The sequence below is a fragment of the Penicillium paradoxum genome (assembly GCF_028828445.1).
Source record: "Penicillium paradoxum strain IBT 22861 chromosome Unknown utg000002l_segment0_segment0, whole genome shotgun sequence".
Taxonomy (NCBI): Eukaryota; Fungi; Ascomycota; class Eurotiomycetes; order Eurotiales; family Aspergillaceae; genus Penicillium; species Penicillium paradoxum.
In genome coordinates this window covers 1,734,366-1,754,991 of record NW_026643180.1, presented here as the reverse complement: position 1 = coordinate 1,754,991, position 20,626 = coordinate 1,734,366, and the positions used below count along the sequence as shown (strand labels likewise).

The 20,626-nt window shown below is 51.7% G+C and overlaps 5 protein-coding genes across 5 annotated transcripts; 1 reads left to right on the top strand and 4 right to left on the bottom strand.

Moving 5' to 3' along the window:
• Nucleotides 1–28: 28 nt before the first annotated feature.
• On the bottom strand, nt 29–8,005 carry N7457_000651 (type I polyketide synthase; the record flags this gene model as incomplete). Its single annotated transcript, XM_057171719.1, has 6 exons — nt 29–928; nt 984–1,304; nt 1,368–6,025; nt 6,075–6,612; nt 6,666–7,191; nt 7,248–8,005. The coding sequence occupies 6 exons, from the start codon at nt 8,003–8,005 to the stop codon at nt 29–31; spliced, it is 7,701 nt and encodes a 2,566-aa protein (XP_057035622.1).
• A 748-nt stretch (nt 8,006–8,753) lies between these two features.
• Nucleotides 8,754–9,611, top strand: N7457_000650 (uncharacterized protein; the record flags this gene model as incomplete). The annotated part of the gene is made up of 3 exons (XM_057171718.1): nt 8,754–8,795; nt 8,862–8,880; nt 8,932–9,611. 3 exons carry the CDS (start codon nt 8,754–8,756, stop codon nt 9,609–9,611), a joined length of 741 nt encoding a protein of 246 aa, XP_057035621.1.
• Nucleotides 9,612–9,771: 160 nt separating this feature from the next.
• N7457_000649 (uncharacterized protein) lies at nt 9,772–10,629 on the bottom strand (the record flags this gene model as incomplete). Its single annotated transcript, XM_057171717.1, has 2 exons — nt 9,772–10,179; nt 10,261–10,629. 2 exons carry the CDS (start codon nt 10,627–10,629, stop codon nt 9,772–9,774), a joined length of 777 nt encoding a protein of 258 aa, XP_057035620.1.
• A 602-nt stretch (nt 10,630–11,231) lies between these two features.
• On the bottom strand, nt 11,232–12,187 carry N7457_000648 (p24 family protein; the record flags this gene model as incomplete). The annotated part of the gene is made up of 4 exons (XM_057171716.1): nt 11,232–11,249; nt 11,323–11,510; nt 11,575–11,782; nt 11,990–12,187. 4 exons carry the CDS (start codon nt 12,185–12,187, stop codon nt 11,232–11,234), a joined length of 612 nt encoding a protein of 203 aa, XP_057035619.1.
• Nucleotides 12,188–13,560: 1,373 nt separating this feature from the next.
• N7457_000647 (putative myosin class II heavy chain (MHC)) lies at nt 13,561–20,328 on the bottom strand (the record flags this gene model as incomplete). Its single annotated transcript, XM_057171715.1, has 1 exon — nt 13,561–20,328. One exon carries the CDS (start codon nt 20,326–20,328, stop codon nt 13,561–13,563), a length of 6,768 nt encoding a protein of 2,255 aa, XP_057035618.1.
• Between the last annotated feature and the right edge of the window lie 298 nt (nt 20,329–20,626).

The window sequence follows — 20,626 nt, the reverse complement described above, 5'->3', positions numbered from 1 at the left end:
AATCGAAGAGTGTAGACGAAGTAATCATTCATTCTTGACCAGTCCGACCTTCTGCCACATCAAGGCCCCACCCAGCCTTAAGATCTGGAGTCACAATCCCCGATTTCTTGAGAATTGCCTGAGAGAGAGCCGGCACCGAATCACTGGTCAAGATCTCCAGGATCTGCAAGTTAGCCTCCAACTCGCGGGTGATCCAGTTTCTGATCTCAATAGCGACCAGCGAATCCAGTCCGTAAACGGAGATGGGGAGAGCAGGATCGAGCTCTTCCAGTGGACGCATGAGAATGCTAGATATCTTGCTCATCACAGCAGTTCCAATAACAGACTCGGCTCCTTCGCGGCCCTTCGCTTGTCGGATGGCAACTGCTGGCGAGATCTCCGTGCCATTCTGCGCAGACTCGGACAATGCACCCGCGCCGGCGAGGGTGGAGAGACGCAACAGATGCGACAGTTTGGTATCGTTCACCCAGAAGGGCTGTTCGTTGACAGGTGTCGTTTTCACGGCTTCAAAGCCAGCAACGCAGTGGCCATCGCATGAGACGTCAAACTCGTTGCGAATGGCTGCCGTGACAAGACCACGGATGTCTGTTGCATCGACGGACTCTGTACCAAGTTGTTTGGTAATTGCTTCACGCTTTTGGTCGTCGGAGAGATATCCTACACCTCGAACAACGGGCAGATCGATAGTCGAGCAGCGCATCTTGGCCGTCTCGGGGTACTGAGCAAGTGCTGCCATGAAGGTTCCACTGGCTGCATAGGGGGATTGGCCCATGTTCCCAACAAAACTGGCAGCTGAAGATAGGTTGACGAAGAAGTCCACGCTACCATTGGTTGCTGTCAATGCCTTTTGAAGGTTCCAAATTCCGTGAACTCTAGGCATCATCACGGTTTGGAAGTCAGCGAAGCTAAGCTTTTCAAATAGCGTATCCTGCAGGAAAGGTTAGCGGGTATATCATTTGGGTATGAGATTCGAGAATAAGTACCCGGAGAACCATAGCACCGTATACAACACCACGAGCAGGAGGCATACGAGCGAGGAGGGGAACAAGGTTCTGCTCCATACTCTGCTTATCCGCAACATCGCAGCAACAAACCTCGACGTTGACACCCTGGCGAGCGATATCCCGAATAGTCTGCTTCGCCTTTTCAGTCTTAACGCCGCTTCGAGAAACCAATATAAGACTTTTGGCTCCTTTCTCCGGCATCCAACTAGCGATGTCGAGACCAATACCGCCAGTCCCACCAACAATGATGTACGAGGCATCAGCGCGGAGGAGGCTTTCGTCTCTTCTAGCAGGATGAACCTATGTAGACAATTAGCGACCGCAGACTTCGAATAGATCTGCCATATATCTGGGGAATCATACCTTTACCATAGAATCGTCCGTAACCTGGACGACCATTTTGCCAATAACCTGGCCGCCCTGCAAAGCCCGGAATCCAGTCTCAACTTCCGAGATCGGCAGAGTAGTGACAGGCCACCTTGACTGCGCGTCAGTCTCAACGAACAGCTTGAAAACGTCACGCAGCAGGCGCTTCGTCAACTGCGGACGCTTCTCCCGGACCATTCCCAGGTCAACAGAGGCAAACGACAGGTTCTTGTTAAAGTGGGCCATCTCAAGTCGAGAGTTGGTCGTAATATCCCGCTTGCCGAGTTCAATGAAACGACCGAAAGGTGCAACGCACTCAAATGTAGCTTGCAAAGCATCACCGCTAAGTGAGTTAATCGCAACATCCACACCCTGGCCCCCAGTGGCATGCTGAATACCCTGGGCAAACGAGGTATCGCGACTAAAGAAGATCTGTTCTTCCTTCAGCTGGTAAGTTTCCATGAGGAAATTCTTCTTCTCGACGCTGCCAACCGTGGCGAAGATTTTCGCTCCAATACTTTGAGCAATGATTATGGCGGCTTGCCCGACTCCTCCTGCGGCGGCGTGGATCAATACGCTCTCATCTTTGGCCAGTCGGCCCAGGTCGACAAGAGAGTAATAAGCAGTACAGAAGACAGCAGGGATAGAGGCACCAATTTCGAATGTCATGTTTTCAGGAATAACCCATGATGAGGAGGCCGGGCATCTAGTGAAAGTTGACAATGATCCCGGTGACATTGCGCAGACGCGATCTCCGGCCTTAAAGTCGGATACTGCGGACCCTACTTGAGTGACAATACCACTGCACTCCTGGCCAAGTCTATCACCTTGAAGCTGGCCCATGGCCATCAAGACATCCCGGAAATTGAGGCCGGTGCTGTAGACTTTGATCTCAATGTGATCTTCAGCCAAGGGTGAGCTGTGGGAAAGATCGTCGGTGAAGTAAAGCTCATCGAGGCCTCTGCCCTCTCCAGAAGCAAGTCGCAAAGCTCGATCCTGCTTGAAAGGTTGCATCTCAGGAGGAGCATTTGGTGTCTCTTGCTGGACACTCAAGTTCAGAGTGTTATTATCGACCAGACGTGGAACACAGACATTGCCATCGCGGACAACGAATTCCCAGTCATTCAGCATGAGCTGTGATTTCTGACAGAAGACTCCATTGAAAACATTCAGCATGTGATTCACAGCCTCAGCATCAGGCATGTTCTCCCTTTCACCCAAATCCAGCGTAGCGAATTGAAGGCCGGTCTCTGACCTCACAGTGCGAGCCAGGCCGATCGCCATGTTTGCGCCAAGAGATTCCAGATCGGTTTTGGTGTGACGAACAACCCACAGCAATCCGCGAGCCCGGCTCAGAAGACGCTGAAGTGTCTGGAATTTATGTTCGGTTAGGTGCGATAGGACGGAGCGGTCCATCCCTCCAAGGAAAATACACCATTTCCCAGTCATATCAACCTCGTCGGAGTCCATCGCGGTGACGGGTGCAACACCGGCAATATTCTTGAGACCAGTCTCAAGGCTGAGGGATGACAAGCTGCTGATCGAGTCATTTCCAATAATGACAACATCACCAGGGTTCACAGGACCGGTGATGGGGCTGTTAGCCGTGGATGTCATTAGACAACCTGATTGGAAAGATTCACCGGGGTACTCCTCAATACAAAGATCCACACCAGAGAAGCCGTTCTCCTTCATCACGTTACTCCATCCTTCGACGGTGAGAAGGGGCCCATCCTTGCGGAACTTGTCACTGGCCAACCACCAGCCAGAGAGGAGTGCGAAGGGGAAGTGGCGAGCCTTGGGCACTGTTTCCTCAATGAGCACGATTTTGCCACCAGGCTTCAACAAAGCCCGAATGTTTGCCATTGTTTGGCTGATGTCAGAAGTAGCATGGAGTACGTTGCAAGCGACGACAACATCATATGTGCCAGTATTGAAGCCCTGACCCGTGGGATCAGCAGAAACATCGAGTGTCTGGTATGTCATCAGATGGGCCCAGTTCTCGAACTTTGCCTTCGCCCTTTCAAAGAAGCCAGGAGAAATATCAGTGTAGGTATAGTGTCCAAATCGAGGCGTAGATCCTGCTTCGCCTCCACCCAGACTCTGTAGAATGGGCATAGTGGCACCACCCGTTCCGGCACCAATCTCAATTATGTTCAGCTCAGGGTTCTGATGTGCCATCTTGTCAATACAGACAGACACATTCGAATAGGCCTCGCGGAGGGCATCAAGGTCGCGGTAATATCCGCCAATTCCATCATCCTCCAGCAGCACAGTCAGGGCATCCACCTTGCCCCGGAGAATCTGCGGCAAGAGCTCACCCACTCTAAAGGTCAACTCACCCGCTCCATTGACAATTCTGTTCTGCTCGAGGACATCTAGTGGCAAGGGATCTTTCGTTCCAGCCTTTTGGCATGTCTTTTGGGCCCAGTGGTAAAATTGTTTATGCTGTGGCTCGAAGTTTGACAGCTCGTCTTCAGATACAGAGTCGAGCATCTGTGCCAGGTAATGCTCTGCCACAGATTCAAGCTGATTCATCCGCTTGATCGCCTGGTGAGCATCGGCCTCTGGGCGAGGAAGCTTCCGGTAATCATTGGCAGAGAGGAAATCAAAGCAAGGCTTATATTGCAGCTTGTAGCAAATCTGGTCTGGCGAGTTGTCCTTTGACCCCTTGATGTCATTTGACACTGGGACCAGGGTAATGCCGTTGATATCGATCAGCAAATTGGTCGGGTTATTAGGGGAGGTGGCAAATATGCGGTTGTTCTCAGGGTCACTTGCGGATTCACTTCCTGACCGGGTTCCATAAAGTTGGAGCACGGTACCAGCGCTGATTTCTTGACTCAAAGAAACCGATACTTGCTTGACGTGTGATGGTACATGAGTAGTCTTTGGCCCAGGTTGGCCATAGCCAAGTAGCACCCACATGACTTGGCTACACAAGTCAAGGGTAACGGGGTGCACAATACAGGGACTCTCGTGCTCATGCGGCATGGCTGCTTTTGTGTCGGGGACACGAATGGTAGCCATTGCTTCAGCGTTCGTGCTGACCGAGACGTCAGTCAGTCCTTGGAATATCGGGCCATAATGAACACCGCCAGCACTGATTGTATCGTAGAGGGCAGTGCTATCCACAGGCACATTGCAAGCACTGCGCATGTCCAGTGCTTGTTGAGTAAACCGTGCCGTCTGCTCCAGCTGTTGCCGGGACCCGTCCACGGGGTTCACATCCTTGACTTCATGCACCATGATGAAACCATTGCAGTGTTGATCCCATCCGCGACCTTCGGCCCATGAGAAAACCTTGAACTCGTGCCAGCCGAGTACTGATTTTCTAGGAGCTTCCGTTCGAGAGGGTTTCAAGCTGAGCATGGTCTCCACACCAGAACTCTCGGGAATGGTAAGAACACGGTTAATGAAGATATCGCGAATATCGATTTTCCCAGGGGTGATGTGGTGCAGCTGGGCGTGCTGGGAGATTGCCTCGATTGCCATGGCTAAGAATCCAGTCATAGGATACACATTGCTGTCATGCACCCTGTGCTCTCGAATCCAAGGGTGATCGTCGGCACGGATCACGTTCCTCCATCGGGGCTCGAAGTCGATATTCTCCATACACAATGACCCAAGAATATCGCTCCGAGGGAACTGGCGATGGAAGTGATTGTCACCAATCCGAGAGCTAAACCAGTATCTTTCAGAGTGATTCCAGGGATACTTCGGCAGATTGGTCAACAGAGCTGGCTTCCTTGAGGTTGTGTTCAAGTTTGGGAAGTTGATGGCCTGGAAGTTAAGATTCATGCCCTGCATGAACAATGAACCAGCGAGATTTTGAACAGCCTCGATGCCATCCATCTTTCGCTTCAATGTGTGGAGATATTGAACATTGAGTTGAGGAGCGTGTTGCTGTACAATGTCTTTAACTGGAGATTGAAGAGCGGGGTGGGGGCCGATTTCGACCAAAGTGCCGATGGGATTGACTGCCTGTCCATCTGTCACAAGGCTCTTCAGTCCCTTCACAAACTCGACGCGGGAAACCAGGTTATCCACCCAATACCCGGCATCGAGAGTACTTCCTGGGACCAGCTTTCCATGCACGGTAGAGTGGAATGGGACATGAGAATCTCGGGGTGCAATCTTGCCGAGCAGTGATCGATATTGCTGTGACACAATCTGCATATGATGAGAGTGATACGCGACATCAACCAAGAGTCTGCGAGTAAAGATTCCTTCCTTGTCCAATGCAGTCTGCAGATCCGTGATAACTTCCGCATCTCCGGACAAAGTCACACTAGATTCACTGTTCACGCAGGCAATGACGGCTCGATTGCCTCGCATGGCATCCAAAATCTGCTGCATATCTGAGGCACTAGCTCCGACAGCCAACATACCTCCCTTGATGAGTTTGTTATCTGCGACAAGTTTTGCTGCGACACCACGGGAATATGCGATGCGAACACATTCCTCGAGATTGAGAATTCCTGCCGCGTATGCTGCTGCAATCTCTCCGCTAGAGTGGCCGACTACAGCCTTAGGTCTAATCCCCCAGGACGAAAGCAGGTCGACCAACGCTAGCTGGACGGCTGTACAAGCCGGCTGGCTCATGTATGCAGCGGATATAGAACTTGCACCGGGGTCACTGAGGAGCAATTCATCTTTGAATAATGTTAGCGCCACATAATACCGCTATCGACTTGTACGTACCTGTGATCGAGAATGTAGCACCCAGGGACTTCAAGCAAGCATCCACATCTTTCATTGTCTGCTGGAACACCGGGTAGGTACCAAGAAGCTCCTTGCCCATACCATGCCATTGCGCTCCCTGTCCAGTGAACACAAAGCCAATAGTGGGTTCCTTGGACGAACGAATGGGCTCTGCATTGTTGGAGAGAGACGCAGTGAGCGCTTGTCCAATGCTTGCAGAGGACGCCATTCTCCAAGGGAGGAAAGAGCGTCGTTGTCCCAGGGTATAGGCCATGTTATCCAAGATGCTGTCATTAAAAACCGGTGGGTAAAGGTCGAGATAAGCTCCAATTGATTTGCCAAGCTGGAGGGCAGCCTGTTTGTCATATGCAGAGACAACAAACAATTTCCGCTTCAGGGGATCGTTGTTTGCTGAAAGTTCGCCTTCGTGTCGGGTACCGCGCTCTAAGATGACATGGGCATTGGTGCCACCAAAGCCGAAGTTATTCACACTTGCGTATGGTTTGCCACGAGGCCATGGCATCAGCTTCTTGGGGACCTTGTCGACTGATTAGCGCGGCTTAATTCCCATTTAGTGTTATTCAATCTCACCTTCATATTCCAATTGTCCATGGGTATTTCATCATTCGCCTTCTCATAGTTGCAGTTTGGGGGGACGAAACCCCGCTCAAGAGCAAGAGTCGTCTTGATCACGGACACAACGCCACTGGTTCCTTCTGTATGACCAATGTTGGATTTGACGGAGCCCACAAGCAGGGGCTGACGAGCGGTTCGTCCCTTTCCAAAGACAGCATTCAATGCCGTAGCTTCCAGAGGATCTCCTACCTTGGTTCCTGTACCGTGGGCTTCCACAAACCCTACCAAGGACGGGTCTATACGTGCCTCTTTATAGACTTGACGAATCAATGCTTCCTGGGCCTTGCCGTTTGGCATCGCAATACCTCTCGTTCGTCCGTCTTGATTGAGGCCACTGTTCACGATTATAGATCGAATGGCGTCACCAGCAGCCTCTGCATCCTCCAGAGACTTCAATATAATACATCCAGCACCTTCACCGCGGCCAAAGCCTGTGCCTCGGTGATCAAATGTATATGAGCGACCAGTATCGGCGAGCAGCCTTTCAAAAATAGACCAATCAGTTCCTGCATGTCATGACTGCTAGTTTATACTTACCTAGAGCGTGTCATTGAGACGAAAACTTCGGGGATTATATTCAGGTGGCACCCTCCCACAATGGCCATTGAACATTCGCCATTTCGAATGCTCTGAGATGCCAGGTGCAGAGCAGATAAGCTAGACGAGCAAGCCGTATCTACGGAAACACTAGGACCGTTCAAGTCGAAATAATATGAAACACGATTCGCCTGCAATGCCATCGCCGTTCCAGTGGCGGCATACATGGGAATGGCTTCGATATCTCTTGTATTGTTGAGTTCATAGTCCGGAAATGAGCCGCCTGCGAATACTCCTACCTTCTGGCCGGTGATCTGATGATTTGGGATTCCGGCGTTCTCGAGGGCTTCGTACACACATTCGAGCAATATGCGCTGCTGTGGATCCATCGACCGTGCTTCTTGGAGAGTAATATTGAAAAAAGGCGCGTCGAATAATCCAATGTCTTCTTTCAGGAAGTGTGCTCCGACTGGATTGAAGGAGCCTGGTCGATCGGGGTCAGGGTGATAGAAAGCATCGGCGTTGAATCGGCTCTTGGGGATTGGTGACCAAGCACTTCGGCCTCGTGAGCAAAGGTCCCAGAATTCGTCGGCCGTGGAAACTTCTCCTGGCAGTCTGCAGGACATGCCGATGATGGCCATTCGCTTGGGCACATCACCTGTGGCATCATCGGGCATATCAATGGGGATCTCATGTACTGGGGGATTTGGTCTTTCGGTGACTGGCGTGCCAGTCCCGCAGGGTTGCTGAAGCCGCATCCTTGATAGATAGGATCTGGTCGGTCTTGAAAATATCGAATTATGTACCTGGCACTGTGCTAATAATCAAGGTCCAGCGAGTGTCCAAAGAAACGAAGGTCGATTTGCAAGAAAAAAGAATGTACGGAGTATAGAAAAGTACAATCACGAAGCGCACAGATTGGGCAATCGGTTCATCCAAGTACTTCGTGAAAGGCACAAGAGAAGGAACAAAAAGGGCGTGGAGATGGATTGTTATGGAGTTCAACTCGCCCTTGCATGACCATCCAAGCGTGCGCGTGCCGATCGCTGTCCATTAGTTCCGCGGTGGAAACAGGGGATTTAACCTTGACTCCAGCAATGATAGCTTGAGCAAAGGCCGGTGCTCCCCAGTGCCGTCTTCCTTGATGACGCATACCGTAAATATCAGGCTGGGTAACGGGATATTATTTGCAGAAGCGCATGTTCTCTGATTTACTCGTTAGTCGGTTCCCGAAATGTAGATCGCAGTCAGTAGATCTTATCGTGCCCTTGCCATATCTCTAGTGGTTGGGGTATGGTTTGTTCTGATGCCCTTGCTAAGGCGAGGGTGCGAGTGTGCATTCCAAGCGCAGGGGCAAAAAAAACCCCCGAGGCCCTGGCAGATTCTGGGTGGCATCATTCCTTCTTGATGCCTCCTGGCTCAAGGACTCTTTTAATAGGAATACTCCGAGTAGCATTTCATCTCACGTTTTTCTCCGGCGAAGATATTCCACGGCCGATTTTCGTGATGAAGTTCCTGTGTCTCCCAGGAGGGTACTGCAGCGCCAAGGTAGGTCAAGCATTTTGGCTGCAAGTGGACACAATTGGATTCGTTGACCCTGACTATCTACCATAGGCTCTCAAAACACAACTAGGTAAGGTGATGCGACGTTAAGAGAGATGCACCGTCTAACCGGTGGGTCCAGGGCCGTTCTGCGATGCGCTCGTATCCAATGGAAAGGCCGGCTTCTACTACACTCAAGGCACCACCGAGGTGCATGTTCCCCCAGAACATGCCGGGTTTTTCGGTCCGCCGCCAAATTATACCTTCATGAAGGTCGATGGACCCGAATTGGTTCATATGAACATGAGCGACTTTCCGAAGCGCGACACCCCAGAAGAAGCGATGAAAGTTGCACGGGAGTTGGCTGGTCACCCCACATTCTCCTGTATCGTCGAGGTCGTGGACCGTCTGGTCGACATTCTTGATAGTGAAGGCGATATTGATGGTGTGCTTGGGTACTCTGAAGGCGCCCAAATTGCCGCATCGCTCATTCTCGAGGAACAGAGGAGGGAAAGAGAGTTCGGTCGGAAACCCCGACTCAAATGCGCAATCTTTTTCTGTGGATGGCCTCCAATACACTCGGTCAGTGGCAAGATTGTGCTAGCTGATGACTTCGAGGAAGAGCCGATCACTATTCCGACCTGTCATGTCATCGGTGCGTCGGATCCATTCCTTGATGGGGCAATGGCACTATACAACATGTGCGATCCAGATACCGCGGATCTCTTTGATCATGGAGGGGGGCATGTCCTCCCTAGAGGGAAACAGACGGTCCAAGAGCTTACCGTCACTGTACGCGAGATGATCAATTCCGTATCTTGATGATAAAGCCATCTATATACTCCGTAGCTAGTCGCCAAAAGCCTAAAACAAACTCAAACATGCTGAATTGACGCAGTATCTACAATTGGGCATTTACATGTGTTGTATTTCATATTGGGCTCAAGATTGTAGATATAGCAATCCGCATCGCGTATGGAGGCTACTCTAATAGCGGCCTCGTCTCCGCCGCATCTTCCCCTTCCTCGGCCTCAGTTTGATCCCCCATCCGACTCCAATAGGGAAAGAGACCAACAATCGATGCAAGCCCCAGATCCCATGATTGCCACGCAGACGACCCTTGCTCCTCGCCATCGATCCTCTCATATTCTGCCTCCTTCCAACGTCGGGTCCGGCGCACAAGCCACACTACCCCAACTACCACCCCACCCAATGCCAGTGTCCCTAGCATAGCAACAATCACTGACAGCACAGTCAAAGTACTGGCATCACATCCAAAAGGCAGAGCCCTCATCTCCCATCTCTCTTTTGAGCCAAGGGGACATATGATCGATGAGCCGATAGGCGCAAATATTGGAAACCGTGAGGGGTTGGGAACACAGGTCGAAGACTATGCAGTATGATAATCAATAGTCAGCTTCGGTTATGGGGCTGATTGTGCTAATCTGTAACCCATCAAGCTAGATCAAACCCGTGATGAAGGGTAGAAAAGGCCTTGGACTCTCCCCATTCTAGCGGCTGGGGACGCAAGGGCGCACAATATGAAACGAACATCGCGCAAATGACATGTAAAAAAAAGCAGAAAGGGAGATGCAAGTACGGAATACGTGTCAATGATCAGGGTGGCCAAAATGGTCCTAGAGAATTGGGCGGGCAATTGATACTTGATCAACAAGGGGAGCCTCTGGCTTACTATAGCACACCAGCTGCACGCGACATCACCGGTCAGACAGCTGGAGCAGGACTGTCGGCGCCAGCAAATATGGAAGAATGGATCGCTAGGATCGCTGTTGAGGGCGAAGCTGTAGTTCCCTAAGAGCTTGAGGCCGTCTATCGCCATGTAAGGTGCTTCCGAGGTTGGTTGTAGGGAAAAGTCGGTTATATTCGCTGTCTGCACTCGAGATCGATTTTTCTTCCCCTTACATTGACAAGGAATGGTACAAATAAATCCGAGATGGTTCTTTGTACTCCATTTTTTCGAAGCTGCTGAGTTGCGGGGTCAATGTATACCCGTCACAGTGAAATCAACCGATGCAATGCCTGCAGACAGGAAACTTGACTCGCATCGGTCTAATGTCCGCGGCAATATCAATCGGATCCCTAAAATTAAAACAGTCATGCCCGCATTTTCGAATCGCAGTACTTTTGCTACTGAACGCTACAACCCATTGCACGAGTCTTTTGTACTCTGTACGTCGTATATAGACAAGTCCCAAGATCCCTGCCCTTCATGTCAATGAAGTGGTACAGGTTTATATTATATGGGCTAATGACCGCATAACACCGTGGCGTGGAAAACGTGATAAATTTATCCTGGTAAATCTCGCTGAGAACGAACAGGTCGTGAATCTCCAAATCCACGATTTTCGCTCGTCGACATATGCATAACGAAAGAGAGGGGGGAAATGTTTCGCATCAGGAAGGAAAGACAATAGATCGGAATCAGACCACACGCTTGACCTGTATTCGAGGATGAATTAGTATCTCATCTGCTGGACGCTTATATCAAACCAGAAAAAAAAAGAAAACGTACCTCGAAGAATCTCTTAAGCCACCACACCTGGAACACACCCTCAGCAATGACAACCATCAGCTGAAACATACTCCACCATTTCACACGGCCGTTGGTGCTCTCTGCAGTATTGCGGTGTACCCGCTCGCGCACGACAATGTAAGACTGCTCATCCTTCACCTGCGTCAGCGCCTCGGAGAGCTTGCGAACTAAATGACGTCAAATTATCAGTTTCCATATTCTTCCGTGCTAGTTCATCTTCCCTGTGCTCACCTTCCACCTCGAGAGGATCCTGTGCCATCTCGTGCTCGGGCACATAGACAATTCCGTGGACGTTGAAGGAGACCTCCTTGGAGTTCGAGGTCCAACCTTCGTTGCTAAAGCAGTAGTTATACTTGCCATCGGCCTGTGCGGTAAAGGAGTAGTCGTCGGAGGCCACGGCTTGCTTGAAGTATTGGCGGTTTCTCAGGGGATCCTCGACCTACAGCGACCGAGCGTTAGCACTTCCGTTCTCATTGAATCAATTGCCCCGGTTCCAATCTAGCAGCGGAGCCAGTCCTGGGCGATGTAGATCCCTCAATTTGTAGAGCTGATCCCCCGTCCCAGAACCACCGGCGGAGAAAGGAAACGTCAAAGCACACCCAAAACATTCAACCCAGAGACCGAAACCAAGACAAGACATTCATACCCAGAAATCAACCTCGAGGTTTCCACTCCCTCCAAACTCCCGATCTCCAACTTGGAAAGTAACAGTCATGACATCGTCGCGGTGTAGAGACTCGTGGAAGCATTCTCGTGAGTGAGCCTTGAGCTGGATGGTGTGTGCGGTCGCGGCGGTGATCCACCCCAGCGCGGTGACCAGGATGGTGCTTGTTGAGAATCGCATTTTGGAGGTTTTTGACTGACTCCGGCGAGTCTATGGAAATTGGCAAGGTGTGAGGGGGTGATGATGTCGGTGATTGTCTCAACGCGCAAGGTGTCAATTGGAGGCGCTCGGGCCACTTCCATAAACACCGCTCCGCCTTAAGATTGGGTCTTGGCCAGAAGTATACAGGGAGAGGATGGAATTCGAAACGGCATATATTGAATCATTTTTTGCTAGGAATAGATTTAGACAACTTATAATTGAGGTTCCTGTGTATTCAAATAAGCAATCAAAAGTTTGGCTGTTGTTACAAGAACTGATATATCTACATCTATATTTCATATGCAACAACCCATGGACATATGGGCAGGAATTAAAGAAGATGAGGGACAATCATCAACCAAAGAAAAGGAAAGAAATTACACAGCTACCTCGTCAGTCGATGAACCCCCCCCCCCCCCCCCTCTCCCAAATATCAGCCGGAGAATAGAGCAACAGGTAGTAAGACCATAAGAGCACGTGGCGACCGCCAGCGCGCATGAAACGACTCGCCAAGGCAGTCATGGGTGAGCGGTGGAGAGATGAGAAGGTTGGGATATTGAGATGGGGAGGGAAGGGAAAAGAGAAAGAAGAAGAGTGAAGAAGAGTGAAGAGATGGTGGAAAAGAATGGGGGAAGAGGGGGGGTTTATACGGACGAAACTGCCTGGATTGGAAGGAACCAGCTTCCGCTGACAGGCAGGAACAACCCGGGATAACAGGCGCAGATTTAGAGGTAAAGGAAGGGCACGGAAGAACGATTTGATAGATGAGCTGGAATTGTATGGTAGAAAGAAGTCTTAGATTCTTCGAAAATAACAAAATGGCAACAGAAATAAGCTACATGAAACGCAACGGGGGTGTGGCTAGCAACACAATATTCGACAAGGAGAGCATAACAAGAGGAGGGGCGTATGTAATATAAAACAGTCAGAAAGTAAAGAGCGACCAGGATTGACTATTAGTATGTATAGGCGAGAGATAAACGATAGGACATGAAGTGAAAGGATATTCAATGTACAAGATCTTTGGGGGTGCGAGGAAATCGCGACGAAAAAGCCAGCAAATAAACGGGATGGTATCAAATCCGAAAACGCAAACATCGATCAATGGCCACGAAGGCGGAAGATAGGTATGTATGTCGAAAGGGGGAATATGGATGTAACGAAAGGAGAGAAATCCGGAAGATTGGCGCTGCAAGCACGGGACGCGGAAAGAGCAGGAAACGATAAAAAACAAAGAGATCGGAATCGCTCTAGGAGTCATTCGTCCGGCGAAGGGAAGATATAAGCAAGAATAAACAAAAAAGAGATGTAAAGTTCAAGAAATCTATCGGGCATGGTCAAGCGCAGCGGAATCACTCCTCCTCGGTCGATGCTTCGTCTGAGGATGAGACGTCAGCGTCGAGGATAGCTTCCACTTCTTCCGCATCCGCATCCTCAATGTGAGGACCAAATGGACCGTCATAGTCCCTCTCCTTCGGCGAAGCCGAAACCATCCCATCAACAGTGCTCTCGTTCTCATCCGCGAAGTTCCCGTCCTCATAATTTGTCGGCTCGGCATCATGATCATAACTCGAGCGACGAAGAAGGGGTGGGGTCTTGGGCGGTTCAGCAATAGGAGCCTGGCTGCGAACCGAGCCACGTCGTGGAGTCGAGTTGAAGCCTCTCAGGGGGCGAGTTTGCGCGAACCGCGCGGCGGCACTCATCTGCGGGCCACCGCCGTTTTCTCGGAGGTGGGAGCTTGGCGGCGTCAGGAGGCCGGACAGGAAGGTACTTGCGTTGCTGGGCTTCGATGGGGTCTGGTCGGAGCTATTGTTGGCGGCGGATTCACGTGCTTTGCGCCAGTTTCCCCAGGCTGCGGCGGCAGCGAGGGGGAGGGAGCGGGGTGAAGCGGCGAGATCGGAGAGGGAGGGGAGGTTGCCGGAGGCCAGGCGTTCCTTCTCTTGCTGCTGCATTTGGAGATTGGCTTTGAGGCGGATAGCCGCGTCACGGACGGCCTGCTGGTTGAAGGAGGGCTTGGATACGGTCTGGATGATGTCTTGTAGGTCGTCAATGCGCACGCCGAGGAGTTCCCGTAGCCAGGTGATCTCGGTGTCCTTCTCCTTGAGCTTGTTTGGCGCATCCTTGTCTATCGCAGAGACTTCTAGTTCGAGCTCCTCGATGCGTGTCTCACGCTGCTGAAGCTGGTCTTGGAGGACGAAGATCGACTCCCGCAGGGCTTGGGGTGAGATCCGCTCGGGCTCTGCAGATCCCTTGCTGAAGGACATCGACGGCGTCGAGCTCGAGTGCGAAAGTTCAGCATCTGGGACAGATGTTGACTTGCTGTTCGCCTTGGCACTGTGGGCTGCTTCGGCAGCAGCACGGGCAGCGGATTGAGCGATCTCAAGCCTCTCCTCGAGGTGGCTCACACGCTCTTGCAGGTGTTTGGCCTTGTCTTCAGACAGAGCGATGCGTTCCATATGGTGGCTCTCGCCACGTGCGCGATCTTCAGAAGAATTGTGCAAGGCGCGAGCGTGGCGCTCACGCAAATCATTGAGGACGCGCTCGTGCATCTTGCGGTTCTCATCGATAGCAAGATCCTTAGCAGCCAGTGCGGTGGATTTTGAGTCCCTAGCTTCCTCAAGAAGAAGCTCGTAGCGCTCTCGGGAGGTATCGGTATCCATGCGGTTGTTGTCGAGCTGAGTTTGTAGACGAATGATCTGGGCCTCCAGTTCAGCACGAACGATGTTGACCTGGCTATTTGCAGCATCGAGGTCGGCCTCCATCGAGCAGCGAGTGCGCTGGATCTCGACACGGCTGCTCTCACGGGCTTCCGTAAACTCGCGCTCGAAGCGGGCAGCCTTGATTTGCAGGTCACGGTTCTCTTCCCGGAGAGTTGCGACCAGCTCCTCTAGTCGCCCATTTTCTTGTTCAGATTGCTCTTGGATGAACTTCAGCCTTGTGGCTTCGCGATCGCGCTTCTCAAACTCACGGACATCCTCCTCGAGCTTCTGACGCAATTGGAGCTCGCGCGAGTGGGCCGCGCGCAGCTCGTTAAACCTGGCAGCTTGTTCTTCTTCCTTCTTGCGCCAGGAAGACTGATCGCGCGTGATATCAGCGGTGACGCTGAGCATGTCATCCTGAAGACGATCAAACTTCTCAGTGAGATTCTGGCGCGAGATCATGTTGTCCTCAATGCGAGTTCTCAGATGATCAATAGTCTCGTGAAGAGACTTGTTCTCGCCCTTTGTGGTTTCGAGTTGACGGCGGAAGCTATCGCTGGAAACACGATACTCATCAAGGGTACCCTCGAGCGCAATGTTCTTTGTAGACAGCTCGGCAATAGTAACTTTGAGAGTCTCGCTTTCTTCCTCAAGAGACTCCGTGCGGAACTGCATCTTCTCGAAGTAGGGGATTTTCTCTTCCTTGAACTGAAGGAGACGGGATTCTGCATCCTCAGCAGCAGCGCTATGACGAGCGGCATCTTCTTCGGCGAACTTCAGGAGCCGCTGGAGTTCAGTCACAGAATCTTGTGCATCGCGACGATCCTTATACTCCTGCTCGGCACGCTCATCGGCAACTCGCAACATGCTCTTGAGGCCATCGATCTGGAGCATCAGGCTGTCGGCGCCGATCTCTTCGGCCTCTGAAAGACGCGGTGTCGGCGGCTGTGCGGCGATCTGCTGAGCCAACTGTTTGGCCATGAGTTCCTCAAGAATCTCACGCATATCACCGACAGGGTCCTGAGCGAGCTTCTTGATCGTCATAGCCTGCAGTTCAGCGATGCTCTCCTTAAGTTGCGACATTTCGCTGTGACTAGAGTGTGGGGCAACGCGTTGAGGCATGTCATGGGTAACCAAAGCTTCCATAACAACATTTTTGAGCATCTCCAACTTGCGTTCTCTCATGTTGTGAGGCGAGCGATCTCGAACCGAAGAATCTTCGGCATCGCCATCATCCTCATCATCAGCATCGCTGTCTTCCATCTCGGCAGATGTGCTGCGGAAGACTCTTCTGCTTGCAGTACCAGAGGCGATGGAAGCCACTGACTGTTGGATAACAGCCAAAGCACGCTCCATTGGGCCCAATCGATCATCGATGGCAGACCCAACAAGATCGTTGATGCGACGGTCGAAGAAGCGGTTCCGGTTCATGAACTTCTCGTCTTCGCCTGCGGAGATCATGTCGTCCCAGTCGCTGATATGGTCATCCTCAGCAATGAGCTGGCGGACTGGAGAGTGAAGACGAGAGATAAGGCTCTTTTGTGGGGAGAAGGTAGCATTGCTGTTGGCATCAATGTCCGATCCAAGCCTGGGAATGCTAAGTTTGTAGGTCTTGGGAACACCACCGGGGCTCGGGCTGGGTGCTTCGCTTCGGGCCTCCGCAGAACCAAACCGTTGTTCCTTTGTAGGGCCGCCCATTGACTCCGTGAAGTGATCATGCCGTAGCTGGAAGGGTGTTGCGTGAATCGTCTGGAAAGGTGTCGCGTGCCGTTCGATGCCGACATCTGCATCATCATCATTAAGCTGCTCCATGATCGCGTTAAGCTCCTCGTCGTCAGGCGAGTCGTTCTCGGAGTCCCACTGGGCGGCATAATCATGAGACTGAGTAGTGATGATTTGTGCTGGCTTGCGGGTGGGGGTATTGGCCTCGGATTGAGCGTCGTGAACTGCAGAAGATTCCATGTTTGGTGGGCTTGCAGCAGCAAAGCGAGAAGCCATAAGTCCAGCTTGTGTGAGTTTGTTTTCCGCAGGACTCTTAGCAGGAGTTTGGATAGACACCTCTTCGATAGTTTGCTCTTCTGTCGGCTTTGGCGCACCGAAGTTGGATGCTGTAGGAACAAATTCTGAAACTGCGGGTTTGAAATCAAAGGTTTGGGCAGTAGCGGACAGCCTCGTGCTCTTAACCGAGCTTTGGGATCCATGAGGTGCATGGTCGACAGCCGTTGAGACGGTGACAGACGTATCATCCCCGGCGACAGGCTCCTTTGGTTCGCGTTCTTCAATAACAATATCCTTGGAGTTCTCTTCCTGGACTGGCGAGCCAGGTCGCGACCTCTTCTCGGCCTCACGCTTCGCATCGAACAAAGTCCAAGTGTCAGCTTCGCTGGGAGGGGTGCCTGTCCGTTCTATTGGGCTTTTATCCTCAGGGTCGGCATTTTCCTTGCCCTCAGCGACAGCATGAAGCGCACTCGAAGCTTGGCCATTGCCCGCTTCGCCCAGAGGATGCGTTGAGATACTATATCTGGCCTCTCCCTCAGCATGGCCGATACCGCGACGCGCACGCTTATGACGGTCTGTAGTGATAGGTTGACTGGTGATTTCATCCTCGATGCCCTTCTGCTTGTTGTCATGGTTTTCTTGTTCGACTTCATCGGGCCGCACGATAGGAATAGCCTTGGACTTCTTGGCAGGTTTGGAGATCTCGTTGATGTCAATATCGCCGAAGATCTTGGTACGACTAGCCGAAGGCTGCACAGAGCTGGCATTCGAGTTGAGGCTGACAGTGGGGTTAAAGACAGGCGCATCAACATTGAATGATGCAGCAGAGAACTTGAAGGCACCACTGTCACTGGTCTTGTGATTTTGATTGTGATCCATTGAGCCATTAACACTGCTACCCGGCGCGAATGTGGGAGGTCCCACGAAACCTAATCCTTGATCACCCCTGCCGCGGAATTGGAACGGGTCGTTACCGAATGGCACAGGCTGAGGATTGAATGAACCAGTAGGGTCGAATTCCTTGGCTGCCACGTTGAGTGATGAAATTGAGAGCTGCGGTTGATGACCTCCACGGTAAGAGTGGCCACTAGGGTGGGTCTCGTGCCACGGCCCCTGGCGAGTTTGAGGTGTACCAGCAATACTGGGGTTTGTATCGAGATCAGAGCCATCATGGCCATGATCCTGTTGGTATTGGTCTCCATAGAACTGATGGGGAAGCTGGTGTTGAATGAAGGGATGAGGTGGGTGACCAGACGCGTTCGATGTGTGGTGTTCATTGTCTGGTAGTCCCCAGCGCGACTTCAGCATGCCAGCATTCGGACCTGCGTGGTTGACATCACGATAGTCATCTTCCAATTGTCGGTCGATTGAATCCTCGAGATGATAATCGGTATGTGTCATTTGATCCAGTCCTCTTTGCAGTGTTTCACTCAGATTGTGACCATGACCACGAGGTGTAGGGTGCGCAATCTCAACATTCGATGCATGGAAATGATCTGGGTGTCCGTTGACAGGGGTCTGGGGAGCCTGGTATGGCAGACCTTCTTGGTGCATACCATGCCCGAATTGATCATCGAAAACACCCTTGTCATTGAATCCAGGATGGAAGGATCCTTGTTCATGCAGTGGAGACACTGGCGATAGCATGGACGAGAAGTTACTCATTGCTCCCGGGCCTGCGGAAGAAGTTGCCTGACGGGGATTGACAAAGCCTTGAGGAGTCATAGATCCCTGAGCAGGAGGCGTGGGCTGGAATTGGAATGGGAACCCACCCATCATATTCTGCTCCACTCCTACGAATGGCGATTGCATACCAAATTGCGAAGCAGGTGAAGCCAACGAACCCAAAGCACCAGGCGCTGGCATTGAGGGTTGGTTGAAGTGAGGTGAGAATGGATGAATGTGACCGAGAGGGTTGCTTGCTGCAGACGCAGTAGGAATCGGCGGGGACGCAACAAGACCCGGGAAAGGTGTACCGCTGGGATTGAGCGAATAGTCAGGCGAAATGGATTGTTCGGGCTCATCGTTGCCAAAGGATACCCCAAGAGCTCTTAATTTTTCTTCTTGGAGCTCAATGATATAAGCCTCCCACTTGGCCCTGTCTGGGAAGTTGACGACAAAGGGCTGGTCTTTCGATATCTCATGGAGCTCATATGGATCAGGATACAGAGGTCGGCTAAGACCCCCCAGAGTTGCCATTATGCAGGGGTCCTCGGAATCGCCAACGGTGAATCCGCGAACATCATATCCTTCGTCCTCCCATTTTTGCATTCGCTGTTGAACATCAGCTGGTTTTAGCAGCCGATACCCCGGTTCTAAGCCTCTTTTATCAGCATGTGGCAGCTCGATAATGCAGGCTTTTCCACGCCAATTCAGCTTTTTCCTTCTCCGTGGCGTTTGAGCGACTGATCTGTTAACATCAGAGAGCTGTGTTTGTAAGGGAACCGGATTGAACGGGTCTTCCAATTTTGGACCATCCCCTGTCGCGTTCGCCGGTGGAGGAGGTAATGGCTTGTCTGCCGGCGAGGCCACCTCGATGGCAGGTTGTGTGGTTATATCTGACATGTTGTTTTGTGGTGGATCTCTATCGTAGGCAAACCCCCAAAAGTCTTCCTGACGCAGGGTCCCGGCGCGCTTATGCAAGGCCTTGTTGACTTTGGCACGCGCTGCAGCTTTCTTCCCGGCAAAATCAGAGAGCGTTGGAGTTTTCAGCAGTTCTTCGGAACGAAAATCGTCCTCCAGACCAAGCCAGTCGTCCGAGGCGTCGTCGGCAAAGTGGTTCCTAGCAGTGATGAATGATGGCGCTTCACTTCCCGAATCGTCGCTAAGCCAATTGCTGCGCTCAGTTCGAGGTTGTCCGGTAAGATACTGATTGATCCAATCTTGTGTAAAGTCCCGTATCGATTTATCTCCGCTCTCAGGGGCGAAATCACGATCCACGGGCTCGAGCGTGTCGTCGTTGTCGTTGGCAGCACTCGATCTTCGGAACTCGGTGAGGTTGGCTACCGATGAGACTGGAGAGCTAGGACCAGATCCGGGGTCGACGTCTGCGAGTTCAAGTTGACTATGGCTCTCTGATAGTCTCCGAGTGCTGGGTGCTGCATACGGAGATCCCCACTCAGTAGTGTAGTAGATGCTGCTTTCCGCCTTGCGATTGACCGGTGATGAGGCCCGAGATTCTTCGGCCGCACAGTATGAGGATAGGAATGGGAGTGGCGGCGGCTCGAGGGTGATGCTTCGGGGAGAGGTTCTTTGACTAGGCGATCCCGTGGTCGAGGGACTCGAGTCTCCTGACGGCGGGGAGGACAAGAGTAATGAGGGGGCCAAACGCGATTCACGAACGAGACGCGTTTCCCGAGTATTCAACGGTGGATCAGATGCCGAGATGGCGGAAGAGACGGCGTGATCTAGATCTGTAGTCATCCAGCGCGGTTAGATTGGCATATCTAGAGGGGTAAAGGATGCGATTGAAAAAGGAAGTTGAAGAATGAAGTCAAAACCGCGTGGCAACGCGGAGTAGGGAGCACAATTCCACCATGCCAGAAAGGAATCAAAGAAACAACAAGGGACCAATTCAATGTATCAATGCACACACATACCTTCCGTGTCGACTCCTGCAGCAAGCACTTGCTTGCCGCTCCGCTTATTGTCCAGAATGTTGACGCATGGAAATCAAACCGGAATTGAGGATGACTGGCAAGACAACCTGGGGCGAGATGGT